The sequence below is a fragment of the Manihot esculenta genome, chromosome 9, assembly GCF_001659605.2.
Source record: "Manihot esculenta cultivar AM560-2 chromosome 9, M.esculenta_v8, whole genome shotgun sequence".
Taxonomy (NCBI): domain Eukaryota; kingdom Viridiplantae; phylum Streptophyta; class Magnoliopsida; order Malpighiales; family Euphorbiaceae; genus Manihot; species Manihot esculenta.
The window spans coordinates 37,036,051-37,058,130 of record NC_035169.2 but is presented as its reverse complement, the minus strand read 5'-3'; the positions used below and the strand labels follow the sequence as shown (position 1 = coordinate 37,058,130).

At 36.9% G+C, this 22,080-nt stretch overlaps 4 protein-coding genes across 7 annotated transcripts; 2 read left to right on the top strand and 2 right to left on the bottom strand.

Moving 5' to 3' along the window:
• The first annotated feature begins 767 nt into the window (after positions 1 to 767).
• On the top strand, positions 768 to 6,602 carry LOC110622992 (phytochrome A). The gene is made up of 5 exons (XM_021767784.2): positions 768 to 945; positions 1,632 to 3,695; positions 4,205 to 5,021; positions 5,720 to 6,010; positions 6,216 to 6,602. The coding sequence occupies exons 2-5, from the start codon at positions 1,643 to 1,645 to the stop codon at positions 6,424 to 6,426; spliced, it is 3,372 nt and encodes a 1,123-aa protein (XP_021623476.1). The 5' UTR covers positions 768 to 945; positions 1,632 to 1,642; the 3' UTR covers positions 6,427 to 6,602.
• A 456-nt stretch (positions 6,603 to 7,058) lies between these two features.
• LOC110622993 (glutamate--tRNA ligase, cytoplasmic) lies at positions 7,059 to 11,671 on the top strand. 2 transcript variants are annotated; one of them, XM_021767785.2, is made up of 7 exons: positions 7,059 to 7,203; positions 7,292 to 7,478; positions 7,553 to 7,649; positions 7,776 to 7,929; positions 8,424 to 9,523; positions 9,910 to 10,377; positions 11,286 to 11,671. In XM_021767785.2, the coding sequence occupies exons 2-7, from the start codon at positions 7,336 to 7,338 to the stop codon at positions 11,502 to 11,504; spliced, it is 2,181 nt and encodes a 726-aa protein (XP_021623477.1). In that variant the 5' UTR covers positions 7,059 to 7,203; positions 7,292 to 7,335; the 3' UTR covers positions 11,505 to 11,671. The 2 variants fall into 2 exon arrangements, with proteins under 2 accessions (XP_021623477.1, XP_021623479.1); XM_021767787.2 differs by having other exon boundaries at positions 7,069 to 7,203; positions 7,306 to 7,478.
• Positions 11,672 to 12,799: 1,128 nt separating this feature from the next.
• LOC110622997 (germin-like protein 5-1) lies at positions 12,800 to 13,986 on the bottom strand. 2 transcript variants are annotated; one of them, XM_021767795.2, is made up of 2 exons: positions 13,584 to 13,986; positions 12,800 to 13,464 (listed from the first exon to the last, which is right to left on the bottom strand). In XM_021767795.2, the coding sequence occupies exons 1-2, from the start codon at positions 13,681 to 13,683 to the stop codon at positions 12,926 to 12,928; spliced, it is 639 nt and encodes a 212-aa protein (XP_021623487.1). In that variant the 5' UTR covers positions 13,684 to 13,986; the 3' UTR covers positions 12,800 to 12,925. The 2 variants fall into 2 exon arrangements, with proteins under 2 accessions (XP_021623487.1, XP_021623488.1); XM_021767796.2 differs by having other exon boundaries at positions 12,800 to 13,461; positions 13,584 to 13,865.
• Positions 13,987 to 14,874: 888 nt separating this feature from the next.
• On the bottom strand, positions 14,875 to 21,364 carry LOC110622995 (flap endonuclease 1). Of its 2 annotated transcripts, none has more exons than XM_021767789.2 (17): positions 21,204 to 21,364; positions 20,996 to 21,112; positions 20,824 to 20,882; positions 20,612 to 20,671; positions 20,426 to 20,479; positions 20,261 to 20,309; positions 20,131 to 20,178; positions 19,916 to 19,981; positions 19,708 to 19,758; positions 19,353 to 19,472; positions 19,196 to 19,280; positions 18,973 to 19,054; positions 18,030 to 18,144; positions 17,865 to 17,921; positions 17,706 to 17,752; positions 17,008 to 17,062; positions 14,875 to 15,948 (listed from the first exon to the last, which is right to left on the bottom strand). In XM_021767789.2, the coding sequence occupies exons 1-17, from the start codon at positions 21,213 to 21,215 to the stop codon at positions 15,778 to 15,780; spliced, it is 1,248 nt and encodes a 415-aa protein (XP_021623481.1). In that variant the 5' UTR covers positions 21,216 to 21,364; the 3' UTR covers positions 14,875 to 15,777. The 2 variants fall into 2 exon arrangements, with proteins under 2 accessions (XP_021623481.1, XP_021623482.1); XM_021767790.2 differs by having other exon boundaries at positions 14,875 to 15,493.
• Between the last annotated feature and the right edge of the window lie 716 nt (positions 21,365 to 22,080).

Below are 22,080 nucleotides of genomic sequence, written 5' to 3'. Positions count from 1 at the left end.
TAGGATAATAGAGGTGGATAGCTGTCTGCCATGAGTTTTTGGAAAGGAAATAATAAAATAAAATAAAATTGTAGAAATCAATGTCTTGGAGAAGAGCAATAGGAAACCTTCCCACAAGGGAAACCTTTTTATATATATATTATTTTATTTTCTTGATTTTGATGGATATTTTCAATTGCCCCACTTACATTTTTTAATAATTTTTTTTATGCCCCCACTCTCTACACTAATTAAAGTACTAATTATTGAGTGCATCTAGTAATTGCAGTTTATCTTCAAAAATTACACTTCATAAAAATTATCTCTTCAAAATTCTATAAATTAATAAAAATATTTTATAAATTACATAAATTAAAAAAAAAGTATTTTAAGTAATTAAAAGCTTTTTTGAGAATGAGTATTTAAGATAAGTTTTTTATAATTTCAATCCACTGTTTATAAACCGATAAGATTTTGTCATAAAATTCTAAAAAATATTTTATTATTCTTAAATAATAAAAATTATTAAAATTAAAAATTATGAAAATTTTACTCTGTAAAATTATATCTTTAAAAAAATTATTTTACTCTATTTCTTCACAATGTAAAAATTTACTTTTCTTATGAAATAAAAAAATATATCAGAAAAATGGCATTGGATAATGGAAATTAGATTCCCCATTTATTTTATTTTATTTTATGTGAAATTGTTGTCGTATCTGCAGTCCCCAGATTCATCTCGGCCCAATGCATGTGTCATTGCTCTTTAATCTTTTTATATTTCGATTGATTAATAAGAGATATGGGATTGCTTTGGATTCTCGTTTCCCAGCTTCACTTCTTCTTGTTCTTGGACTTCTCTTCCTCCTCCTCCTCCTCCTCCTCCACCTCCCTCTTCAAGGAGTTAACCTCCTCAGGTGGACGAGGCTAGATCTAAGATTACTGGGTTTGGCTCCTTTTAGCTCGGTAAGGTTTCAGACTTATATTTCTGTAGTGGGTTTTAGTTATTTTCCTTTTTTCAGGTTAAGCATGAGAGGGTTATTTAGCTTTATGTTTATATTATTGTTCTTCCATATTCTCATTTTCCACTAGCAAAAATATTCAATTTTTCTGGGGAATACGGACTGGAGCTAGTGTTATCCTGTGTTGATCATACCAAACCAAATTATTGATGTAACTTGGTTAAGAACACAGTAGGGTCAACTTCTGAGCTTTGAAAAAAATTGTCTTTGCCTGTTCTGTTAACTGAAAGCCTGTTGTTGTTGAATCGTGCTTGGTAAAGCTGAGGATCAATTATATAAATATCTTTGTTTCGTATTGTTAAGGAAGATGACAAGTACCTATCAATAGACTATTGGATATTCTGCCACTGATTTTCCTATATTGTATAAATTTGATGGACTCTTTATGAATAATGATGCTATAGACTCTTTATGAATTATGATCCTATGGTATAAGAGATCACAGAAATGTGTAAACTTCAGCTTAACCTGCGTAAATGAACAAGTAATAACCATCATATCAATAATACATGCTTATGCAGTTTGAGTTGATGCTGGGAAGAGAGAGAGGGGTGATCAGTATTATTTTATAGATCTGAATATAGCAACCTTGTGGGGTATTTATTGTTTAAATTTCTGTATTGCCCCCAGATTGGGTGAAGATGTCTTCCTCTAGGCCAAGCCACTCCTCGTCCAGTTCTGTGAGATCAAGACACAGTGCTAGGATTATTGCTCAGACCACTGTAGATGCAAAGCTACATGCAGAGTTTGAGGAGTCAGGCAGTTCATTTGACTACTCGAACTCAGTGCGTGTTACCAATTCAGTTGGAGATCAACTGCCAAGGTCAGACAAAGTAACCTCAGCTTATCTTCATCAAATCCAAAAAGGAAAACTCATCCAGCCTTTTGGCTGCTTACTAGCCTTGGATGAGAAAACTTTCAAGGTTATTGCATATAGTGAGAATGCCCCTGAAATGTTGACAACAGTTAGCCATGCAGTCCCAAGTGTCGGGGATCAGCTAGTTCTTGGAATTGGAACTGACATAAGGACTATCTTTACTGCACCCAGTGCATCTGCATTGCAGAAAGCTCTGGGGTTTGGAGATGTCTCTCTTTTGAATCCAATATTAGTTCACTGCAAGACTTCTGGGAAGCCTTTTTATGCTATTGTCCATCGGGTAACTGGTAGCTTCATAGTTGACTTTGAACCAGTGAAGCCTTATGAGGTCCCTATGACAGCTGCTGGGGCCCTGCAGTCATACAAGCTTGCTGCTAAAGCAATTACCCGGTTGCAGTCGCTGCCGAGTGGGAGCATGGAAAGGCTTTGTGATACAATGGTTCAGGAGGTGTTTGAGCTCACTGGTTATGATAGGGTGATGACCTATAAATTTCATGATGATGACCATGGGGAAGTTATCTCTGAGATTACAAAGCCTGGTTTGGAGCCATATTTGGGTCTGCATTATCCAGCCACTGATATCCCTCAGTCTGCACGCTTTCTATTTATGAAGAATAAGGTTCGCATGATTGTTGATTGTCGTGCAAAACAGGTCAAGGTGCTTCAAGATGAGAAGCTTCCATTTGATCTGACTTTGTGTGGCTCAACCCTAAGGGCCCCACACAGTTGCCATTTACAATATATGGAGAACATGGATTCCATTGCTTCACTGGTTATGGCAGTTGTAATCAATGAGGGGGATGAAGATGATGACAGTCCTACTTCTGTGCAAACACAAAAAAGAAAGAGACTTTGGGGTTTAGTGGTGTGCCATAATACAACTCCAAGGTTTGTTCCATTCCCTCTAAGGTATGCTTGTGAGTTTCTAGTTCAAGTATTTGCTATCCATGTTAACAAGGAATTGGAATTAGAAAATCAGATTGTTGAAAAGAATATCCTGCGCACCCAGACACTCTTATGTGATATGTTGATGCGAGATGCACCCTTGGGTATTATTGTACAGAGTCCTAACATAATGGACCTTGTGAAGTGTGATGGGGCTGCACTATTGTACAAGAACAAGATATGGAGATTGGGAGCAACTCCTAGTGATCTCCAAATTGAAGATATAGCTGTATGGCTATCAGAGTACCATATGGATTCTACAGGTTTGAGTACAGATAGCTTGTATGATGCAGGTTACCCAGCCGCTCTGGCTCTTGGTGATGTAGTTTGTGGAATGGCAGCTGTGAGAATAACTTCCAAGGACATGCTCTTTTGGTTTCGTTGCCAAACTGCAGCAGAAATTCGATGGGGTGGAGCAAAACATGAACCTGGTGAGAAGGATGATGGTAGGAGGATGCACCCAAGATCGTCTTTCAAAGCCTTTCTTGAAGTTTCCAAGACAAGGAGTTTGCCTTGGAAGGACTATGAAATGGACGCAATCCATTCTTTACAGCTTATACTGAGGAATGCTTTCAAAGACATAGAATCAGTGGATATGCATACCAAAACAATTCATTCAAGACTCAGTGACCTCAAAATTGAAGGGATGCAAGAACTGGAAGCAGTGACTAGTGAGATGGTTCGTTTAATTGAAACAGCGACAGTGCCAATTTTGGCTGTGGATGTTGATGGGCTTGTTAACGGGTGGAACACGAAAATTGCTGACTTGACAGGTCTTCCTGTTGATAAAGCAATTGGGAAGCATTTACTAACACTTGTGGAAGAAAGTTCATTTGACATAGTGAAAAATATGCTGTTCTTGGCGTTGCAAGGTATGGCTTATTTAGCATTTTTTAATTCCTGTTTTGCTGCTAAATAGAAATGTGTGTTAGCTTAAGTAGAATTGAGCAAGTGGGAGGTCACCTATGACTGCACATTTTATGTTTGTCTTTTATACAAGGAAAATGATTCTCATGCCACCACTACCTCACTAAATGTTTTTAATTTTATTTATCGTACTCCTTATCCACCTGTAAATTTTTCACAGAAAGTGTGAACAATGACCATGCTATTCAGCATGTTAAGTGGGAGGGTTTTATTTTTAGCTCTAGAATCAATTTTATATCCAATACTGCTGTGCATATGCATTGTTGCTGTTAAGTATATGTGCTTGTTTTTCATCTCTTTAGAATTTATATTCAGCATGCTTGTGCGTGCTTGTTTTTCATCTCTTAGGATCTATATTCAGCATGCTTGAAAACAAAAGAAAGGATACTTCTTGTTGTTCTTTTTTTAGTTTAGAACATTCATGGAGTTCCTTTTTTTTTCTCTTACTAATCAGGCAAGGAGGAGCGAAATGTTCAATTTGATATTAAAACACATGGCTCCAAGGCTGAAGATGGCCCCATCAGCCTAATTGCTAATGCTTGCTCAAGCAGGGACATTAATGAAAATGTTGTTGGGGTGTGTTTTGTGGCTCAAGATATCACAAGCCAGAAGACAGTTATGGACAAGTTCACCCGGATTGAAGGTGATTACAAAGCAATTGTACAGAACCCAAACCCGTTGATCCCACCAATATTTGGTACAGATGAATTTGGCTGGTGCTCTGAGTGGAATCCAGCTATGACAAAACTGACTGGATGGAAGCGAGAAGAAGTAATAGACAAGATGCTTTTGGGGGAGGTTTTTGGTATCAACATGGCTTGTTGTCGTCTCAAGAATCAAGAAGCCTTTCTAAATCTTGGTATTGTACTTAATAATGCCATGACTGGTGCGGAACCTGAGAAGGTTTCTTTCAGTTTCTCTGCTCGGAATGGGAACTATGTGGAATGCCTGCTATGTGTGAGTAAGAAATTGGACAGAGAGGGTGCTGCTACTGGGGTCTTTTGCTTCCTGCAACTTGCAAGCCTAGAGCTGCAACAGGCCCTTCATATCCAGCGATTGTCAGAGCAAACTGCTTTGAAAAGATTGAAAACATTAGCTTATATAAAAAGGCAGATCAGGAATCCTCTCTCTGGGATTATATTTTCTCGAAAAATGATGGAGGCCACTGAGTTGGATGCAGAACAAAACCAGCTTCTGCAGACCAGTGCCCAGTGTCAGCGTCAACTTGGCAAAATTCTTGATGACTCTGATCTTGATAGCATTATTGAAGGGTATGACAAATTATGACTTTCCTATTCTTAGTTATACATCTATCGTGCATTTTCTGAAAATTATGTTATAGAGGAAACTGTGTTCATCATGTGTCCAAGCTTCCCAGGGAGTCTGGTGCATCATGTTTTTTGCCCTTTCGTTGTTTCATTAGGAGCCTCACTAGGTTTAATGGGGATAACATCCCCCCCCCCCCCCCCCCCCCCCCCAAAAAAAAAAAAAAAAAAACCACAAATTGCATGAATCACACCCTTAAGTTGTGCAGGTTTGGTTCAAACTTGTAATTGATTAAACTCTGGGGTCTGGTTTCAGTGGAGCAGGTTAGGGTAAAAGATATAATTATATGATTCTAACAGATTAAACTGAAATTTGATATTAAAAGGGAAAAAAAAAAACTCAGCATTGGGAACATAGAATGCCCAATTTCACATTCAAATTTAAGTACAACATCCCACCATAAGAGTAAACCCCTGGTTCCTATGTATAAACCTAGCTCCTTATGGATTAGCTAAAAACAAGAGTGAAGAACACGAGTAGTTGAGGACTATGAAACTGTATTTCTTTCTACTGTTGTTCTGTCGTTCCATAAGTTTGCTTGATCATTAATTAACAAAATGTTGTGTGCATATAGACTTGGATATGATATTTTTTGTTCCATGTCATATTTATTATTATCTTTTTTCCCCTGAATCAATAACAGCTACTTGGATCTGGAAATGGTCGAGTTTACGCTCCGCGAAATACTAGTTGCCTCCATCAGTCAAGTCAAAATGAAGAGCGAAGGGAAAGGTATTCAGGTAAGCCATGATGCATCAGAAGAAATCATGACTGAGATCTTGTACGGCGATAGCCTTAGGCTTCAACAGGTGCTGTCTGACTTCTTACTGGTGTCGGTTAACTATACACCAACTGGAGGCCAGCTAATTATTGCAACTAACTTGACCAAGGACCAGTTAGGACAATCTGTTCAGCTTGTGCATCTGGAACTCAGGTACTACTACAATCAAATATCAAAACATTATTAATTTTGGTATGTTCGACAAATGTTTAGAATGCTTTGCACGTACCAGTTCTAGCATCAACAGTATGTAAACAGCTAGATTTGAAAGAGTGAAAAAAGCATGGTGCAGTAATTGTGCATGAATAGATTCTGCTACCGAAATAGCTGATTTATGGTTGCATTTACATTTTGTCAGGATTACACATACTGGTGGTGGGATACCTGAAACATTACTAAACCAAATGTTCGGTAGTGATGTTGATGCGTCTGATGAGGGCATCAGCCTGCTTATCAGCCGAAAACTGGTGAAGCACATGAGTGGAGATGTACTGTACTTGAGGGAAGCAGGACAGTCGAGTTTTATTATATCAGCTGAACTTGCAGCTGGCTGTAAACCAAAATCTTAACCAACTTTGAAAGAATGGGCAATCTGTTGTGTATAGAGACTGAAGAATTAGGAGTTGGATTTTGTCGATTTGCGATGACACGTAGTTCTTCATTTGTTCTCATCTACACCTAATTTGCCTTTGCTCTCAAGTTGTAAATATTAATGGCAATGTCATTACTGTTTTATGAATGTTTAGTTAAACTTTGCTAAAACAAACTCTTACATCTAGTTTTGCAACAGAGCTGATCAATATTGCTAAGTATGAAAGTGCAAAGAATTTGTTGAAAACCTTGTTGATTGTTAATTTTGATCTTGATAAGTCTCATTAAACACATATATATCTATATTTTGGAATATGTCTTGTCAGATTATTCAGAAGGTGATAGGCATATAGGCATATGGACTCTTTCTCTATATATAAAAATGAAAAAGTGAAAAAATACCAAACAAAAAAAATATTTAGTGTAATGTTTAGTTAGTCTAATTTAGCTCTAGTTCATCTCTAAATAGGATTTAAGTATTGAATGTAAGGAGCAAGTTTGAGGTATGCAAAAAGATTTTGAATAAGAAATCTCTATCAAAAAGTCTCAAACTTTGATTTAGCTTCTTTGGTCAAGAACAAGCTCTCAATCCAATTGGATCCCTTGGTTTGACGAACATTAAACTGCGGGCCTCAAGACCCAATCACGGGCTGAAACCGTCCTCGACTTTGAGGCCTTCCCCTTTTCCTTGCTTTTAACGCAGACCCCTTTCTCTATCTCTCTCTCTCTGTCTTGTCTTGCTTCACTCTACGAAGGTCTCGTCTGGCTGCTCTTCTTCTTCTTGCATTTTTCCTATTGCTTTTACCTTCTCTTTTGTACCCAATCTCACTTCTTTTTCTTCAGTTTTTGTTTTTCAGGCTATTTAACGGTGCAGGTGCTCCCGGAAAATGGAGATAAAACAGCTGTCCTTTGCAGCTGATAGTCCTCCGCTTTCAGTTCTTGCCTCCTCCAAGGTTGCTGCCGTTGTTCTTCCTACGCCTACTATCACCTCCGACTCTTCTTCCCCTCCCACTTTTATCTTCTCTGATGGGTAGCTTCTCTTCCATTTTTCCTTACAAATTTTCTATCGCTTTTGCTTGTTTCCCAGCTGATCTTGTATTGTAGGACGAAACTGCAAGGTACCTACGTGCTTCTTCGCTACATTGGTCGGGTTGCTAGCCTTCCCAACTTCTATGGACAAGACGCTTTCCAATCTAGCCAGGTGATTTTCCTTCTCTCTTTTTTTTTTTGTGTGTGTGCGTGGGCCTTTCGATTTTCTATGCTGCTTTGGAAATTTTCTTTATAGTTCAATTATGCTAATGCCTGATTAGTGTTTGTTCGCTTCCAGATTGATGAGTGGCTGGAATATTCTTCTATTCTTTCATCAGGGTCTGAATTCGAGAATGCATGTACTTGTATTGATAGTTATTTGGAGAAGCGTACTTTTCTGGTTGGATATTGTTTATCAATTGCAGACATGGCGATTTGGTCAGGTCTAGCAGGTATTTGCTTCAGTTATCACCTGTCACTTATTTTACTTTGTCATTCATTGCTGAGCATCTACGCCACTTGCACTGTGAAGCATTAGCAATTTCCAACTTTTTCCACGGTACACGTTAATTGTTTTGACAACAATCCTAAAATACCAAGGAAAAGAAGAAAAAAGAAAAAAACCTTGTTTGTTGTAGAGGCCTATGTAATGCTATTTTCTTTAGGCCATTGGTGTTCTGTCCAATTGCATTTTTTTATTTGGGCTGCTGGGGACTGACACCTTTGAATTATGTATAGATGGTTGATTTCATTTTTCATTTTTCATTTTTACCTAGAGGGGCATAGAAAATTGTAATAAACATTTAAATTTTATTATCATGTGATATGGTAATATGATGTGCTATAATGAGCCATTTTCATTTTATCAATTTATGTTTTGAAATGTCCAAATTTTTGTTGCTTGACAAATTTTCTCCAGAGATCTGTAACACTCTATTCCTTGCAGCAACTGGGCAGAGATGGGATAGTTTGAGGAAGTCAAAGAAATACCCAAACCTAGTACGTTGGTTCAACTCTATATTTACAGAATATAGCGATGGCTTGAATGAAGTCACAACAACATATGTTGGCAAAAGAGGCGTGGGAAAACCTACAACAGTTAAACCGAAAGAGCAACAGGTTGTTAATGGAGATATATCTGAAAAGGGAAAGGTAGGTAGCAGAACATCTGAAGTTGATCTTCCAGATGCTGAAATCGGGAAGGTGCGCCTACGATTTGCTCCAGAGCCCAGTGGTTTTCTTCACATTGGGCATGCAAAAGCAGCATTATTGAACCAATATTTTGCTCATCGTTACCAAGGTGAGCTGATTGTTCGCTTTGATGATACAAATCCAGCAAAAGAAAGCAGTGAATTTGTGGAGAATCTTCTGAAAGATATTGAGACATTGGGCATCAAATTTAAAAAAGTTACTCATACATCAGATTACTTTGATAAGTTGATGGAAAAGGCTGAAGAGTTAATCAGGCAGGGTAAAGCTTATATTGATGACACACCACGTGAGCAAATGCAGAAAGAAAGAATGGATGGAATTGAATCAAAATGTAGGAACAATAGTGTGGAGGAGAATCTAAAATTGTGGAAGGAAATGATGAAAGGATCAGAGAGGGGTTTGCAGTGCTGTCTTCGGGGGAAGTTAGACATGCAAGACCCAAACAAATCCCTTCGAGATCCTGTTTATTATCGTTGCAATCCTGTCCCTCACCATAGAATTGGGTCCAAGTACAATATATATCCAACATATGATTTTGCCTGTCCCTATGTTGATGCTATAGAAGGTATATCTCATGCTCTTCGATCAAGTGAGTACCATGATCGAAATGCTCAATATCACAGGATCCAAGAGGATTTGGGAGTTAGAAAGGTTCATATTTATGAATTTAGCCGGTTGAACATGGTTTATACACTTCTTAGTAAGCGTAATCTTCGCTGGTTTGTGGAAAATGGAAAGGTTGATGGATGGGATGATCCTCGGTTTCCAACTGTCCAAGGAATTGTGCGCAGAGGTTTGAAAGTTGAGGCATTAGTACAATTTATTCTTGAACAGGTATGATCCATGGCTTCATTTCTTTCTATTATGATGCTTGTTTATGACCCCTGCGAAATTACTGCACCCATTGTTGTAAGAAGACAGTTTTAATTAAATAATATTGTAGCCAAAGGCCCAAAAACCTGCCTTGTGAATCTGAGTATATCAGTTTAACTGGGATTGCTCTATTTTTTATCTATATTAAAACTCTTCGTTGCATGCCACATTGTTTTTTAGATTGATGATTTTGTTGGCTATAAATTTGCTTAGGAAGCCAAATTGAGAGTCATATTTTGCATTTTCCTTCCAAATCTGCAAGTTCATGCTCTTAGATTCATTATCTTAATTTATGGGAAAGGCCTCTACATTCGTGAACTTTATTTTCTCTGTCCATGCTGTTTCAGGGGGCATCAAAAAATCTCAACCTCATGGAATGGGACAAACTTTGGACAATCAATAAGAAAATCATAGATCCTGTTTGTCCCAGACATACAGCAGTTATTGAAGAAAGGCGTGTCTTGTTGACCTTGACTAATGGTCCTGAGAATCCATTTGTTCGCATCATACCAAGACACAAGAAGCATGAGGGTGCTGGAGAGAAGGCCACAACCTACACAAAGAGGATATGGATCGAATATGATGATGCAAAATGCATCGCAGAAAATGAGGAAGTAACCTTAATGGATTGGGGGAATGCCAGAGTGAAGGAAATTGTGAAGGATGAGAGTGGAAATGTTACACAGTTGATTGGAGTTTTGCATCTTGAAGGATCTGTCAAGACAACAAAATTGAAGCTCACTTGGCTGCCTGAGACAACTGAATTAGTTAACATCTTGCTGATGGAGTTTGACTATCTGATAACAAAGAAGAAGGTAATTCTTTGCCTAAGGGCACTTTTAAGTTTGTGTCCTGGAAAATGAGTTCATTTATGTGTTGATTTGAAGATCATTTTTTTTTTAGAAAAAAAAACTTTTGAAAAACTTACGTGGACCTTCAGTCTGCTATTCCTTGCCTTCGGTTTTCAGATTCTGTGTCCATGTTATATCCTTCAATCTTAACATGTTAAGTGCACCAAGTTCTGTGATTTCTGTAAAGAATTTATGTTTCTATTCATTATTATTCTCATCAACCATCTATTTAGATGGTCTTCTCTAAACTTATTCTTCGCAGTAGGATTGGTTTGTAGTGATACAAATTAATAAGTCTTAATAGATGTAGGTAGTGATGCAAGGAACCCCCCACCAACCTTCTTTTTTTCCTGCCTCTCCTTTTTTATACACCTGCAGATTTTGGGGAAGGGGGAAAAATCTGATTCTATTGTGGTATACTGTGCATCTTCTCTGTAGGTGGTTGTGGTGTTTTTCTTGACAAGTGCTTTTATGTCCTTTTATATCCTTTTAATTATGTTATGTTAGGTAAAATTTTATTTTTATTTTATAGTTGTATAAGGGTTTCGATTGAAGATTCTGATAATATTGTCTTAGAAAGTTTTTTCTTCCCTTTTCCTATTTGAACCAGAAGATCTCATTCATCTCTCTCCCACAAATATTATTGGAGTCTGTTTTGAGTTGAGCTTCGCAACATTGTGTAGTGGTTATGTTCAAGCTGATACTGTGTATGGGAATTAACTAGAGGCATTTTGTTGTTGATAATTTGTTGACGCTACTGGGTACTGGCATCTTACTTCATGAAGTCATTTGGCTTTTTCCTGAGCATTTGGGTGGTTTTTGGTAGATGAAAATGACTTAAGGGTTGATGCTTCTAACTGTTGTGGATGCAGCTGGAAGAAGGAGAGAATTTCCTTGATGTGCTTAACCCATGTACGAAGAGGGAGACTGCAGCACTAGGGGATTCTAACATGCGAAATTTGAAGCGTGGAGAGATATTGCAGTTGGAGAGGAAGGGTTACTTTAGATGTGATGTTCCTTTTATTAGACCTTCAAAGCCTGTAGTTCTGTTTGCAATTCCAGATGGCAGGCAGGCTACTTCATCAAAGTAGACTTTCACATTTGGCTAGACTATTTTCAGGTTCTGAGAAGGTGAAGGTGAAGTTGAAGTACATGTTTTTCTTGATTATACGGGGAAGAGTTGCAGTTTTCTACTCACTTCCTCTAGTGTGTGGACATGCAAATTTTTATGAAAAATTTTGATAAATTTCATACCTTACTCATATTTTTGTACATGTCATTTTTGTTATTGAACCAAGATATCACTGCATGAGAGTAGAGTATTTTGTCGTCCATATTGAAACCAGAAAGAATATATTAATATAGAAGAAGCTCAGAGATATACTGAAACTGGAGGGAAACAAGACAAGAATTAGTGTTCTTGTTGAATGTAGGAACATTTGGATCCCTGATTGACGTTGCCATACTTGATCTACATTTTCACGGGGCCATATCAATCTCATGTTCTTAGGAGAAGAAAATGATTGAAGCTGTCTGTTTGTAGAATGGAGGAATATGGTGATGATTGTCGTCGATGTTGACCTGTTCGACCATAGGTAAGATGTCCCCTCGGACAGTTTTGCCATTTCTCTTCCATGTATGTTTCTTAAAGTGCGTGACCCCATCTCTTTTCTAATCATGGTGATCTACAGGAAGAACCAAGTCATGGGTAAATAGTTAGCAGACATGTCCATGTTCATCTTAGATTACAATGACTGAATTCTACTGAAGTAATGATGTTCCTGCTTAGATTTTAATGAAGAGCTAACAAATCCTTTAGTTGGTCTGAGAATATTCCAAAGGCAAATGATATTGCATCTTGCCAAAATTATCCAGTTTGGCCTCCCTTTGACAAGTCACATTTCTTTTGTTTCTTTATGATTCACTCATGTATTGTCACTTTAACTTTGGTAAAGCATGAAAGAAAAATGCCCTCTTTTTTCCAATTGAATGAGAGCCTTTCACTTTCGGAAAAAGACAGTGAAGGCAAGTAAAATATGGCAGGACAAAACCTGTGAAGGGCCCCATTTAAAGGGTACAGAATGAATCCAATCCAATCCATGAGCCCAACGGTCATATAGCATGATGATCTGAAATTATTGTTGATGACCGTTGGTCCCCATTTATCGTAACTTGATGAAAGATTTTATCCGTAGTGTAAAATGACAAATTTTATCTATTTACTGATAGACAAGAACCATTCAGCCATCCACCAAGTCTACCCCTAATTTTAATTCTTCTTGGTTTCTTAGGCACAATTTTTGGATTTTCTTCTTTTACAAAAAGTAGTAATTTTTAGTTAAAAAACATTCGATTCCCTTTAACTTTGTGAAATCATATTATATTTATATAAAATTCAGAGTCTTATTAAATTTACTCTTCTAGAATAAAATCAAATATTTAGGAAGGACAAATCCCATAAATGAACTGAAAAACAGATTCAAGTGAATGAATGGCCCAATACACTCTTTAATTACTTATTTGAACCCAACCGGCACTTGATTTTCCGAATCTCCTTTTTTCCCACTTGAAAGGCCTTGGTTAACACGTGGTCTGGAACCGGGGGTGTGGCAGCGAATAATGTGGCTGCTATAGCTTGAGTTCCTGGAAGCTGGCTGTTGAAGGCGGCGATTACGGCGGCGGATACCTTGCCATTATTCTTCTGAAAATGCACCAACCCTTTTGGGAAAACAAATATCTCACCCTTCTTGATGGTCTTTGAGATCAGAACGTTAGCGGTGGTGATGAAGCCCACCTCCAGGTGGCCTTTGATGACAAAGACTATCTCGGAGGCTCGTGGGTGGGTGTGGGGAGGATTAAGACCACCTGGGGCGTAGTCAATGCGAGACATGGAGATTCCAAGGGTGTTAAGGCCTGGAATTTTCTGAACACTGGCTGCAGTGACCAGAGAGCCCATGGTGTTGTTGGTTAGCCCAGGTTTGGCTAGCCCGGTGAAGAAGAAGTCATCTGCTGTGATATTTTCTCTGCAGACGAAGCCATTAACTTTCACTGCTGTTTAATGATTTAGAATAAACATAAACACATGAATCAGCCATTAAAGATTATAAATTTCTAAACCCATTATCAGAAAAAGAATAATCTTAAAGAATGTAAGAATTTAGAAGAAGTACCAGAGGAAAGATCAGCAACACAGACATCTTGAAGCAACTCAGGATCAGCCATCACAGAGGCCAAGAAAATACCAAATAGTACCACCACGGCGGCCTTCATGGTGGAAATGATCGTGGGATTCTTTTGTCCTTTCACTCCCTCCTCCCTCTTTGGAGTTTACAATTAAAGAAGAGTACAGAGAAAAAGAAAAGAAAGTTGGGAAAAGAATGAAAGAGAAGAGAAGGGTTTGTTTAGAATGGATGAACAGGAGTGAAGTTGGGAACTATATTTATAGTACATCTACATATAGTAAAACACGTTTCTTCATATTTTTTTCCTTTTGAATATAAAATGAATATAATTTGAAATACATGAATCAGTCCAATAATTTTTTGTTTTGAAACGGAAAGTTTTTTTTTTTTTTTTATTACCATAAATATGAATATTTCAGAATATATAGATGTGCATATTTAAATTTGAGAGTCATCCACTTTTTATAATTTAAAACTACCTCGATTGGCACATGAATCAGTCCATTACAAGCATATATGTGAATTATTGTTGTTGTCTCTTTTGCCCTTGTATTCATTTGAGCTGGTAACCCCAAGTTACTTTTTTGTGGTGGCCAGTTCAGCGATATGGTAGAATGTTTGAAAAGTGAAGAAAGAAACAGAAGGCTTCCTCCAAGGACAGCCAAACCCACTCTTTGTGGGGCTCTCTCTCTTTTTCTCTGTGATAATCATTTGTGTTTTAATTTCAGACTCAGCTCAGTTGATCAATGAATGATTAAGTTTGTTTGTTGTAAACCATGTTATTATATGCAATCAATCATTACAGTTTGAGCAGGCACAATAGTTAATATAAGGATAGTTGCAGTGGAAGGGACAATTAATCAAGCAGGTGGAGACTCATGTTGGTTTGGTACTTGGTAGAAATCAATGGCTTTGTCACTTATTCTCTAGTTGATTTTTTTCCTTTTCCTTAAGAGTTTCTGCATGCAATTTCTCGAAGAATAAGCAAGGGATACTATGGATATTATTTGTTAAAAAAATAAATTACATTTTTCAAAATTATAAATTAAACTTGATCATTTAATTTGTTTTGAATTGAATTTTTTTTTAATTTTAAAAATAAATGATATTTAAGCCTATAAAAAATATAAAGAAAACAGTTTAAGGAATAAAATATCAATTAATTTTAATTACTAAATTAAAATAAAAAATATTATTAGATAAATAATATAAAACATTAAGGGTATATTGGGCAATTCAACTCTCATCTTCTTCAGAAATTCCTTAAACAAAATAAAAATTAAAAAAAATGATAAAACTAGATTTATGCATCATTATAATTACAATTACAAATTAATTATGATTTGTCTCTATTGTGCTTTAGGAGTTGCAGACATCCATGTCTGCTGTTAAAAATGACGAGGAAAACGTGCCTGCAAAAAGTAACCACGATCCACATATCTAACTCAGGCCTACAGGACAACATTAAAATATTATACACCTTGCTATTTTCCAGATCGATAGTTACAAAATGCATCAGCAAACTTAGATCACTATTGCATCCTTTGAGCAAGAAACTTCTAACCTGATAACACCAATAAGAAACAACATTGTCAGGAAAATTGCAACTAGAAACAATTTTCAAAAACATGCATAACCATTATATGCTTACAGTACACATCCTTCTCACGCATGAAACAGTAACTGCTCCACAAATGAATTGGAAATCAAGGCTCAGAAGAAAAGACAAAATTGATGCAGGCAAATAACTTATCAGTGTCATAATCAAACTTTTTACCTGATTACCTAACATTCATTTGTTTGATAAGGTTTCATCAAATTAGCTACTTCTTCTTCTTACCACTTCCAGCCTTGGACTTCTTACCACTAGATTCTTTACCCCTGTTATCCGGTGTTTCCTGTCACAGAATGTTTAAAGAATGAAAACTAAAAATGAATACCAGCAATCGACCAATTCCTTCCATGAGAGACATCTGTACGCATGATTCAAATATAGTGTCTATCAGTTACAACACTGGATAGAATTAGGAGTCATTGATAAAAATTTGCTTTCCTCATGAAAGTAGTCTCTATTTGCAAGAATGCAACAATTTTATGCTGGTAGCCTGAAATAGTGAGCCACGTGGAATAGCAATGAATACAAATTGGTTCTGAAGGTTCACTAGAGTTTTCAGGTTCATTTTCATCCACCGAAACAGAAACCTCTGGATGGTGTGGAGAGCTTGGATTCCAGGTAGACAATTGGCTGGCTTAAGCTGCCAATGACCTTGGGAACAGAACAATTACAAACTTGAAGAGGGAGAATTTTAGACTTGATTGCTGGCTTAGGAGATTGAAGCACACATTTAGTTTCCTGTCATCCAGTATCCAAGAAATTATAGTGCTAATCAGTTTAGGTTTCTCAAGACCATAAGAAGCAAAGGATAAGGATCATATACTACAACAAATTTATTTTGGAAATGAAAAAGGAGGCCCAAAAACTATTTAAGGTTAGCAACTACTCTTGCTTGCAGCACCTTGAAACATAGATAACCAAATTAGATAATGCAAGTTTAGATGTGCAAATTTTCCAAGCTGAACAATAACAGAATAAGCTGGAAGGGCACAACACCATGGTTTCCTTGGATTTGCCAAAGTTACCACCATCAAGGAATGCGTAGACCTATTATATTAACTGAGATTAGAAAAGCTCTTCATTAGCAAGCCCCAACGTACCATATCCTTAAAATCCCACCCTCACCCTACCCTCTTCCCAGCTGGGGGCAAAAAGCAACTTCACCTACATAAGCACCTTCTTCAATCAATGAAATCATTAGAAAAGAAGAAACTACACGTGCAATCAGCATAGGAAAGACTGAACCAAAGCTCAATGAGATGAAAGTGGTGAAAGAAGAATAAACAACCCAGCAGGCCTAGACAATAAGCAAAAACCACCACTCTGCTAGGAATGGTATCTAGGGTGAGCGAGAAAAAAACCCTGCCTTGCCACCAGAACTCTATAATTTTTATTAGCAATTAACCCAATGTCCAAGGTCCTTTGGACAGACCAAGTTCCCTAGAAAAATGCTAAATTTCAGGCTGTCAATCTTGCTGAATTTTTTTGCTTTTAAAATATCATTGTTTACTGGAATATGCGGATATAATAAGAATGGCAAACCAAGTAGAAGTGATAGGACCTAGGAGTAAAAAACAGAAGACACAAACCAAAAATGATGTGGGCAGAAGTGGTACAAAATCATGTCGCACTATAATTCACCAGAAGGTCACAGAAAGTCCCTAAACAGAAAAGCAAGAAAACTAGGTCCAGACAGCTAATTTGGGATTGAGACTATTTAATTGAGCATGAACCCCAAAAGCACATACATAAATAATGCCAATCAATGATATTTGGAAGTACTCAATAGGATGATACCTTCCGCTTAATAGGTATGGATGCGTTGGCAACTGGCTTGAAAAATGATTCCAAACTGTAGAAGAAAGAACAAGGCATGATCAGACAGTGAAATAAAAAATAACGCAAGTACAATCAAACTATAGTTTCAAGGAGTTGCAGGTTCATCCTAGCTTCTAAAACTGCAATTTAGACACTATAAATTGAGAAGTGTTTGAATATGGTACATGTGCAAGCTAAGCAATCAGTTTCACACCTATAAATCAGAAAAATGAAAAATATTAACATTCTTGAAAACCAATTTAAACCAGACAGCTGACTTGCAGGCAGAAAATATAAAATGAAAGGTGGAATGGCGCACAAAATTATCATCATAAAGATATGGTGAATGTTGTGGGATGATTAGCCCTCTATCACCAGGAAAGAAGGGAAGGAAGCAGGCATGTCATATGTGTGTGATCGGGAGAGGGGGGGTGCTCTGTGAAGCTAAATCTCCAATGGAATCACAGATGATATTCCAAATTCCGATAATGCTGATTTTCTTTTCTCACATGTATCCCTTTACATTCCTCCAAGGAAGGATCATAAATTTACACATTAGGTGCAACTAAAAGTCTAAAACCTTGAAGACAATTGAATTAAACTGACATACTAGTCACTATTTGTACTAATTTCTGAAAATACAATACCCCATTTGTAATCAGCTAAGCATTACTTACCGGCCTTGAGATGACTTGTTCTTAGCTGCTTTAATTTTTTCTATTGCCTGTCACAATTAAAAAAATGAAAACCAATAAACAGTGTGCATATTTCCTAAAACAGAGGACCCATCAGAGAAATCCTGCACAGAGACTTGTGCAATTGTGATATGTGCCCACCTTTGTTACCCGATCAATATTGAACCCATTTTCATTCACCAAGAAAGTAATCAGACCCTGCAAAAAAATGATAAAATAACCCATTTTAATTCAACATGCCAGAAAAAATTTCCAACCCTTCCACCTGATTACTATTGAACCCATTTTCATTAAACAGTAAATGACCTCTTCATCTGGGGCAGTCCACTTAAGCTCAGGCACCTCTTCATCAGCAAGGACAATTGGTTTATTGAAAAGCTGTCGAGCCTCCTGATAAGGCCAATTCTCTGGTATTTGGTACCTGAGCATGCAAGAAATATGATCAATGCAGAACCAAGAACAGTATTAAGTCCTTGAAGATCATCAGACAAATATTAGGGTCATTCTACAAAACCTACATACTCTTAACTTCTGATAATATACAGCTGAGAAGTATTGATAAGACAAAAATATCATGGATGTTAAATTTCATAACCTGAAGAACATCTAAGTTCCCACAAACCATCACCCACACATCCACTTGCAGTTGTCAACACAAAACACTTAATAAGATGAGCCAGTTTTTGAAATCCTTGAAAATCAAAACCAACTATAGAAGGATTCCAAGGAAACTGATATTTAGCCAAGCCAATAGTTTTAGCAACATGAATAACAGCCTCATCAAAAAACATGACGATTCAACTACCAAAACAGAAAATAAAATAGGAAAAAGTACAAAAAAAAAACCTGTGATTTCATTCATTTTCACTTCAGCATTTATAATTCAATTTGTGTCAAAGTAGTACCTGTAGTATCATAACGTTAAAAAAATCCCTAGTAGCAAGTAAATTATAATTATAATTAAAAAGGAAAAGTATAAAAAAGTATCATGTGCTTTCATTTTTATTTCAGGGTTTATATTTCTTTTTTATACTTCCCCAATAAAATATTATTACATGCTTTATCCTAAACTGAATAATTTGACAAAGGAAAAATGACAATAACTTCTAAATTTTATATATTTTTTTATCACTTTTAACAAGGGAAAAAATCATATTAAGTCAAACTGCATTATTGGTCCTCCATTTCAAATGGATGATACATGTCCATCCACTGAAAATGGCAGCACTAAGGTTAAAGATAAAATCACCTCTCTTTGTTTATGTTGTCCAATATGTTCTCTATAGATCCATGCTGACGGATGAGCTTCAAGGCAGTCTGCCCTCCAATTCCTGAAGAATGGATTTCCATGCAGTAATTAATGAATGCTTTATCAAAATTTCAAGCTGATTACAGCTAATAAGTTCAACTCATATATGTTTGATTAAGATCACTCATCACTGAGAACAGCTGTCATTAAAAATCCTTAATACCTCGAATGCTGTCACAATAATCACATCCAGAAAGGATGCACAAGTCAATGAATTGATCCATGCTAAGGTTCAATTCCTCCAAAATCTGAAACAAGATTTGTGAGAACAGTGGATTAAATATCAAAAAAGAATTCCCAGCGCACACAGTTCTGAGCACCTTTGAAACTTCAAATTCCATAACAGGGATCTTTCTTGAGCTGGGATCCATCAAATGGCGAAGAAACCTAGGAGCTCCAAAAGTTAAGGAATCCATGTCCTCAGAAGCTACAGCATAAACCTGGAAGACTTGAAAATTTCGAAATAAATCAAATGAAAGCAAATCCCAGTTTCAGGGAACCTTAGGAAAAGGAGTAATTCTACGTCTTCCCAACAAAATTGAACCCACAAGTCCAGAACAAAAGGATAAATCCATTCTCTTCAGCCATTAGAAACAAGATGGATCCTTACCAAATGCCATGCAAACATATAGTGAACCCAAAAACTGCCAAATTTAGAGGCAGAAAAATACATGCCTTTCCTGATTTACAAAGTGCAGCACACTCTGCCTCTGCTTCTGATGGAGCCTATACAAACAGAAAAAGAAAGCCCCAAGCATCAATATGTTGTTATATAATACAGCTGCATACAATATATAAATTTTTAAAATATAATATATCTTATTATTTCCATATTCACATGCTAAAGCTCAAATCAGTAAAACTAAGTCAAAGAGCAAAATACCTCAATTACAGGTACTCCCATGAGCTTTAAAAGTCTTTTGCAGTCCTCATTGTGCTTGTTTGTCACCTATGAAATTAGAGGTGCAAATGATCTTGCTGTCCAAACCTTTGTCTAAAAGAGGATCCCTATGCAACTTCCCAAGAAGACCATAGTGACCTCCATGGAGATTACACAAATACTACTGCTGGGGACTGAGATTAGAGCAAAAAACCAACCTTCACTGTCCGCTTACTGAATTTCTCAATGTCTTCCTTGTTGCCAGCCTACAATGTACAACAGCATTTTGTAAAATGAAACCTCCAAAAGAAAAGTGAGAAACTATTGAAGATAGAAATAATCAAATACCTCCACAGCTTGAGCCAAATCATCAGTAGCATCTGCCCTCCTTGAGTAACTATCCGCAAGTTTTGTATGGAAACCATCATTATTGGTAACCACAATACAACACTTCCAAATTATAGTAAGTGCTGGAAAATTAAAATGAAATACAAGCATAGGCCGTAATAGTACCGCTTTGCCAGCTCTACTTTTTTCAAGTCTGGAGGCTGCCCATCAAACACATAACTGAAAGCACATACGCTAAGTTATTTAGAAGAAGATAAACTCACCAAGTGACATTCAAGTAACAAAAACAATTAAAAAAACTCATTACTTATACTGAAAATGCAAAGGAAAAGAAGAAGAAGAGAATCATACACAGGCTTTATTCCAGCCTCAAGAAGCCTGATGGTCCGAGTAAACATGCCTTGCAAATGACTACAACATCGAGCCAACAGAGAGGCGGTAAAAAAAGCACGTTAACAATTATAGAACAGATATTATTAAAAAAAAAATGCATGCTTTAAAGAATAAAATCTATTTCAATAAAAGAATTGGGAAATGAGAGAGGAAAATCGGTTAATAAATACCTAGTGACTTCGCCAGCCTCATTAGTAAGCATTTCAGTGCCAATTCTTCCCACCACAATCTGCAACCATTCGATAAGAAGCCAACTCATTCCAAATAAAACTCCTACATATATATACACGTGTATATATACTTAAAAATTGAAATTGAAAAAGGAATGGAAATAATACAGACAAGGAACTGGTAGATGCTCATGCTGGCATCTATGGCGATCTTGCGGCCAAAGTAGCTCTCAAATTTCTGCTCTTTCATAGCCTTCGGGGCATTATCCACCAAAAGCTTCGTTAAACCCTACACCAATCAACCAGTTAAAGAGTATTGCAAGCAACTAACAATGGTGGCAACTTGGAGGAACAAACACTAATTGAAGATTCAAACTGACCTTAATACCCATTTATAATTATGATACGATACACTGGAAATTGCTGTAAAGATTATGAATTCGACAAGAAGATGAGAATTTTGGGGTTGGGGTTTTAGGCTATGAAAGGAAGAGGATGACTCCTTTTTCCCGCGTATTAAGAAATGAGAATACAGACGCGCGGACCAACAAGATTGGGCCGCGTGGATTATCATCTAATACTAAAATGGGCCTCCCTGATCTTATCGAGCCCAAATTCATTTTAAGCTCGGCCCAATCTAATGAGATTAACTTATTAACAGCCGCAGGACAAAAGAAATCAGTCAAACTTGTGATGATTTTTATGGAAATGCTAAATATGGGAAAATGTAATTAAAAAAAAAAAAAAGTAGAAAATTTTTGAATTTTGTTAAAAGATAAATAAATTCATGGAAAAGGCCACCGACACACGTGATTGGCTTTACCCCACAAACACGGTAAGGAGAAAAAGGCAAAAGGCAGCATGCTTAAAGGTCAAAGCACATGCACGCTCTAATTAGAGCAAAAACCCCGTAATTAATGCATTAATTGCTAATCTTAAATTCAACCAATTAATTAAGTAGAAAACCAGACCCAGATATTGTGCTAAAAACACCACTACCTCAAAACCAAATGGGTCGCTACGAGTCTGTCTGTCTATAATCCTCTTTTCGTCTTGGGTTCACCGTTGCGATTATGGTTTAAATTTTTTATTTTCTGAGAAATTTAATTTTTAATTGGTCTATTTCATTGACATTGATAAGGTGGTCGCAAATTGAAAAAGACGGCGTTAAGCAGATTGGAGGGAATATATGCAGACGTGGGAGAAGGGAGGCGTTGCGTAAACGTGAATATATGCAGACGTGGGAGAAGGGAGGCG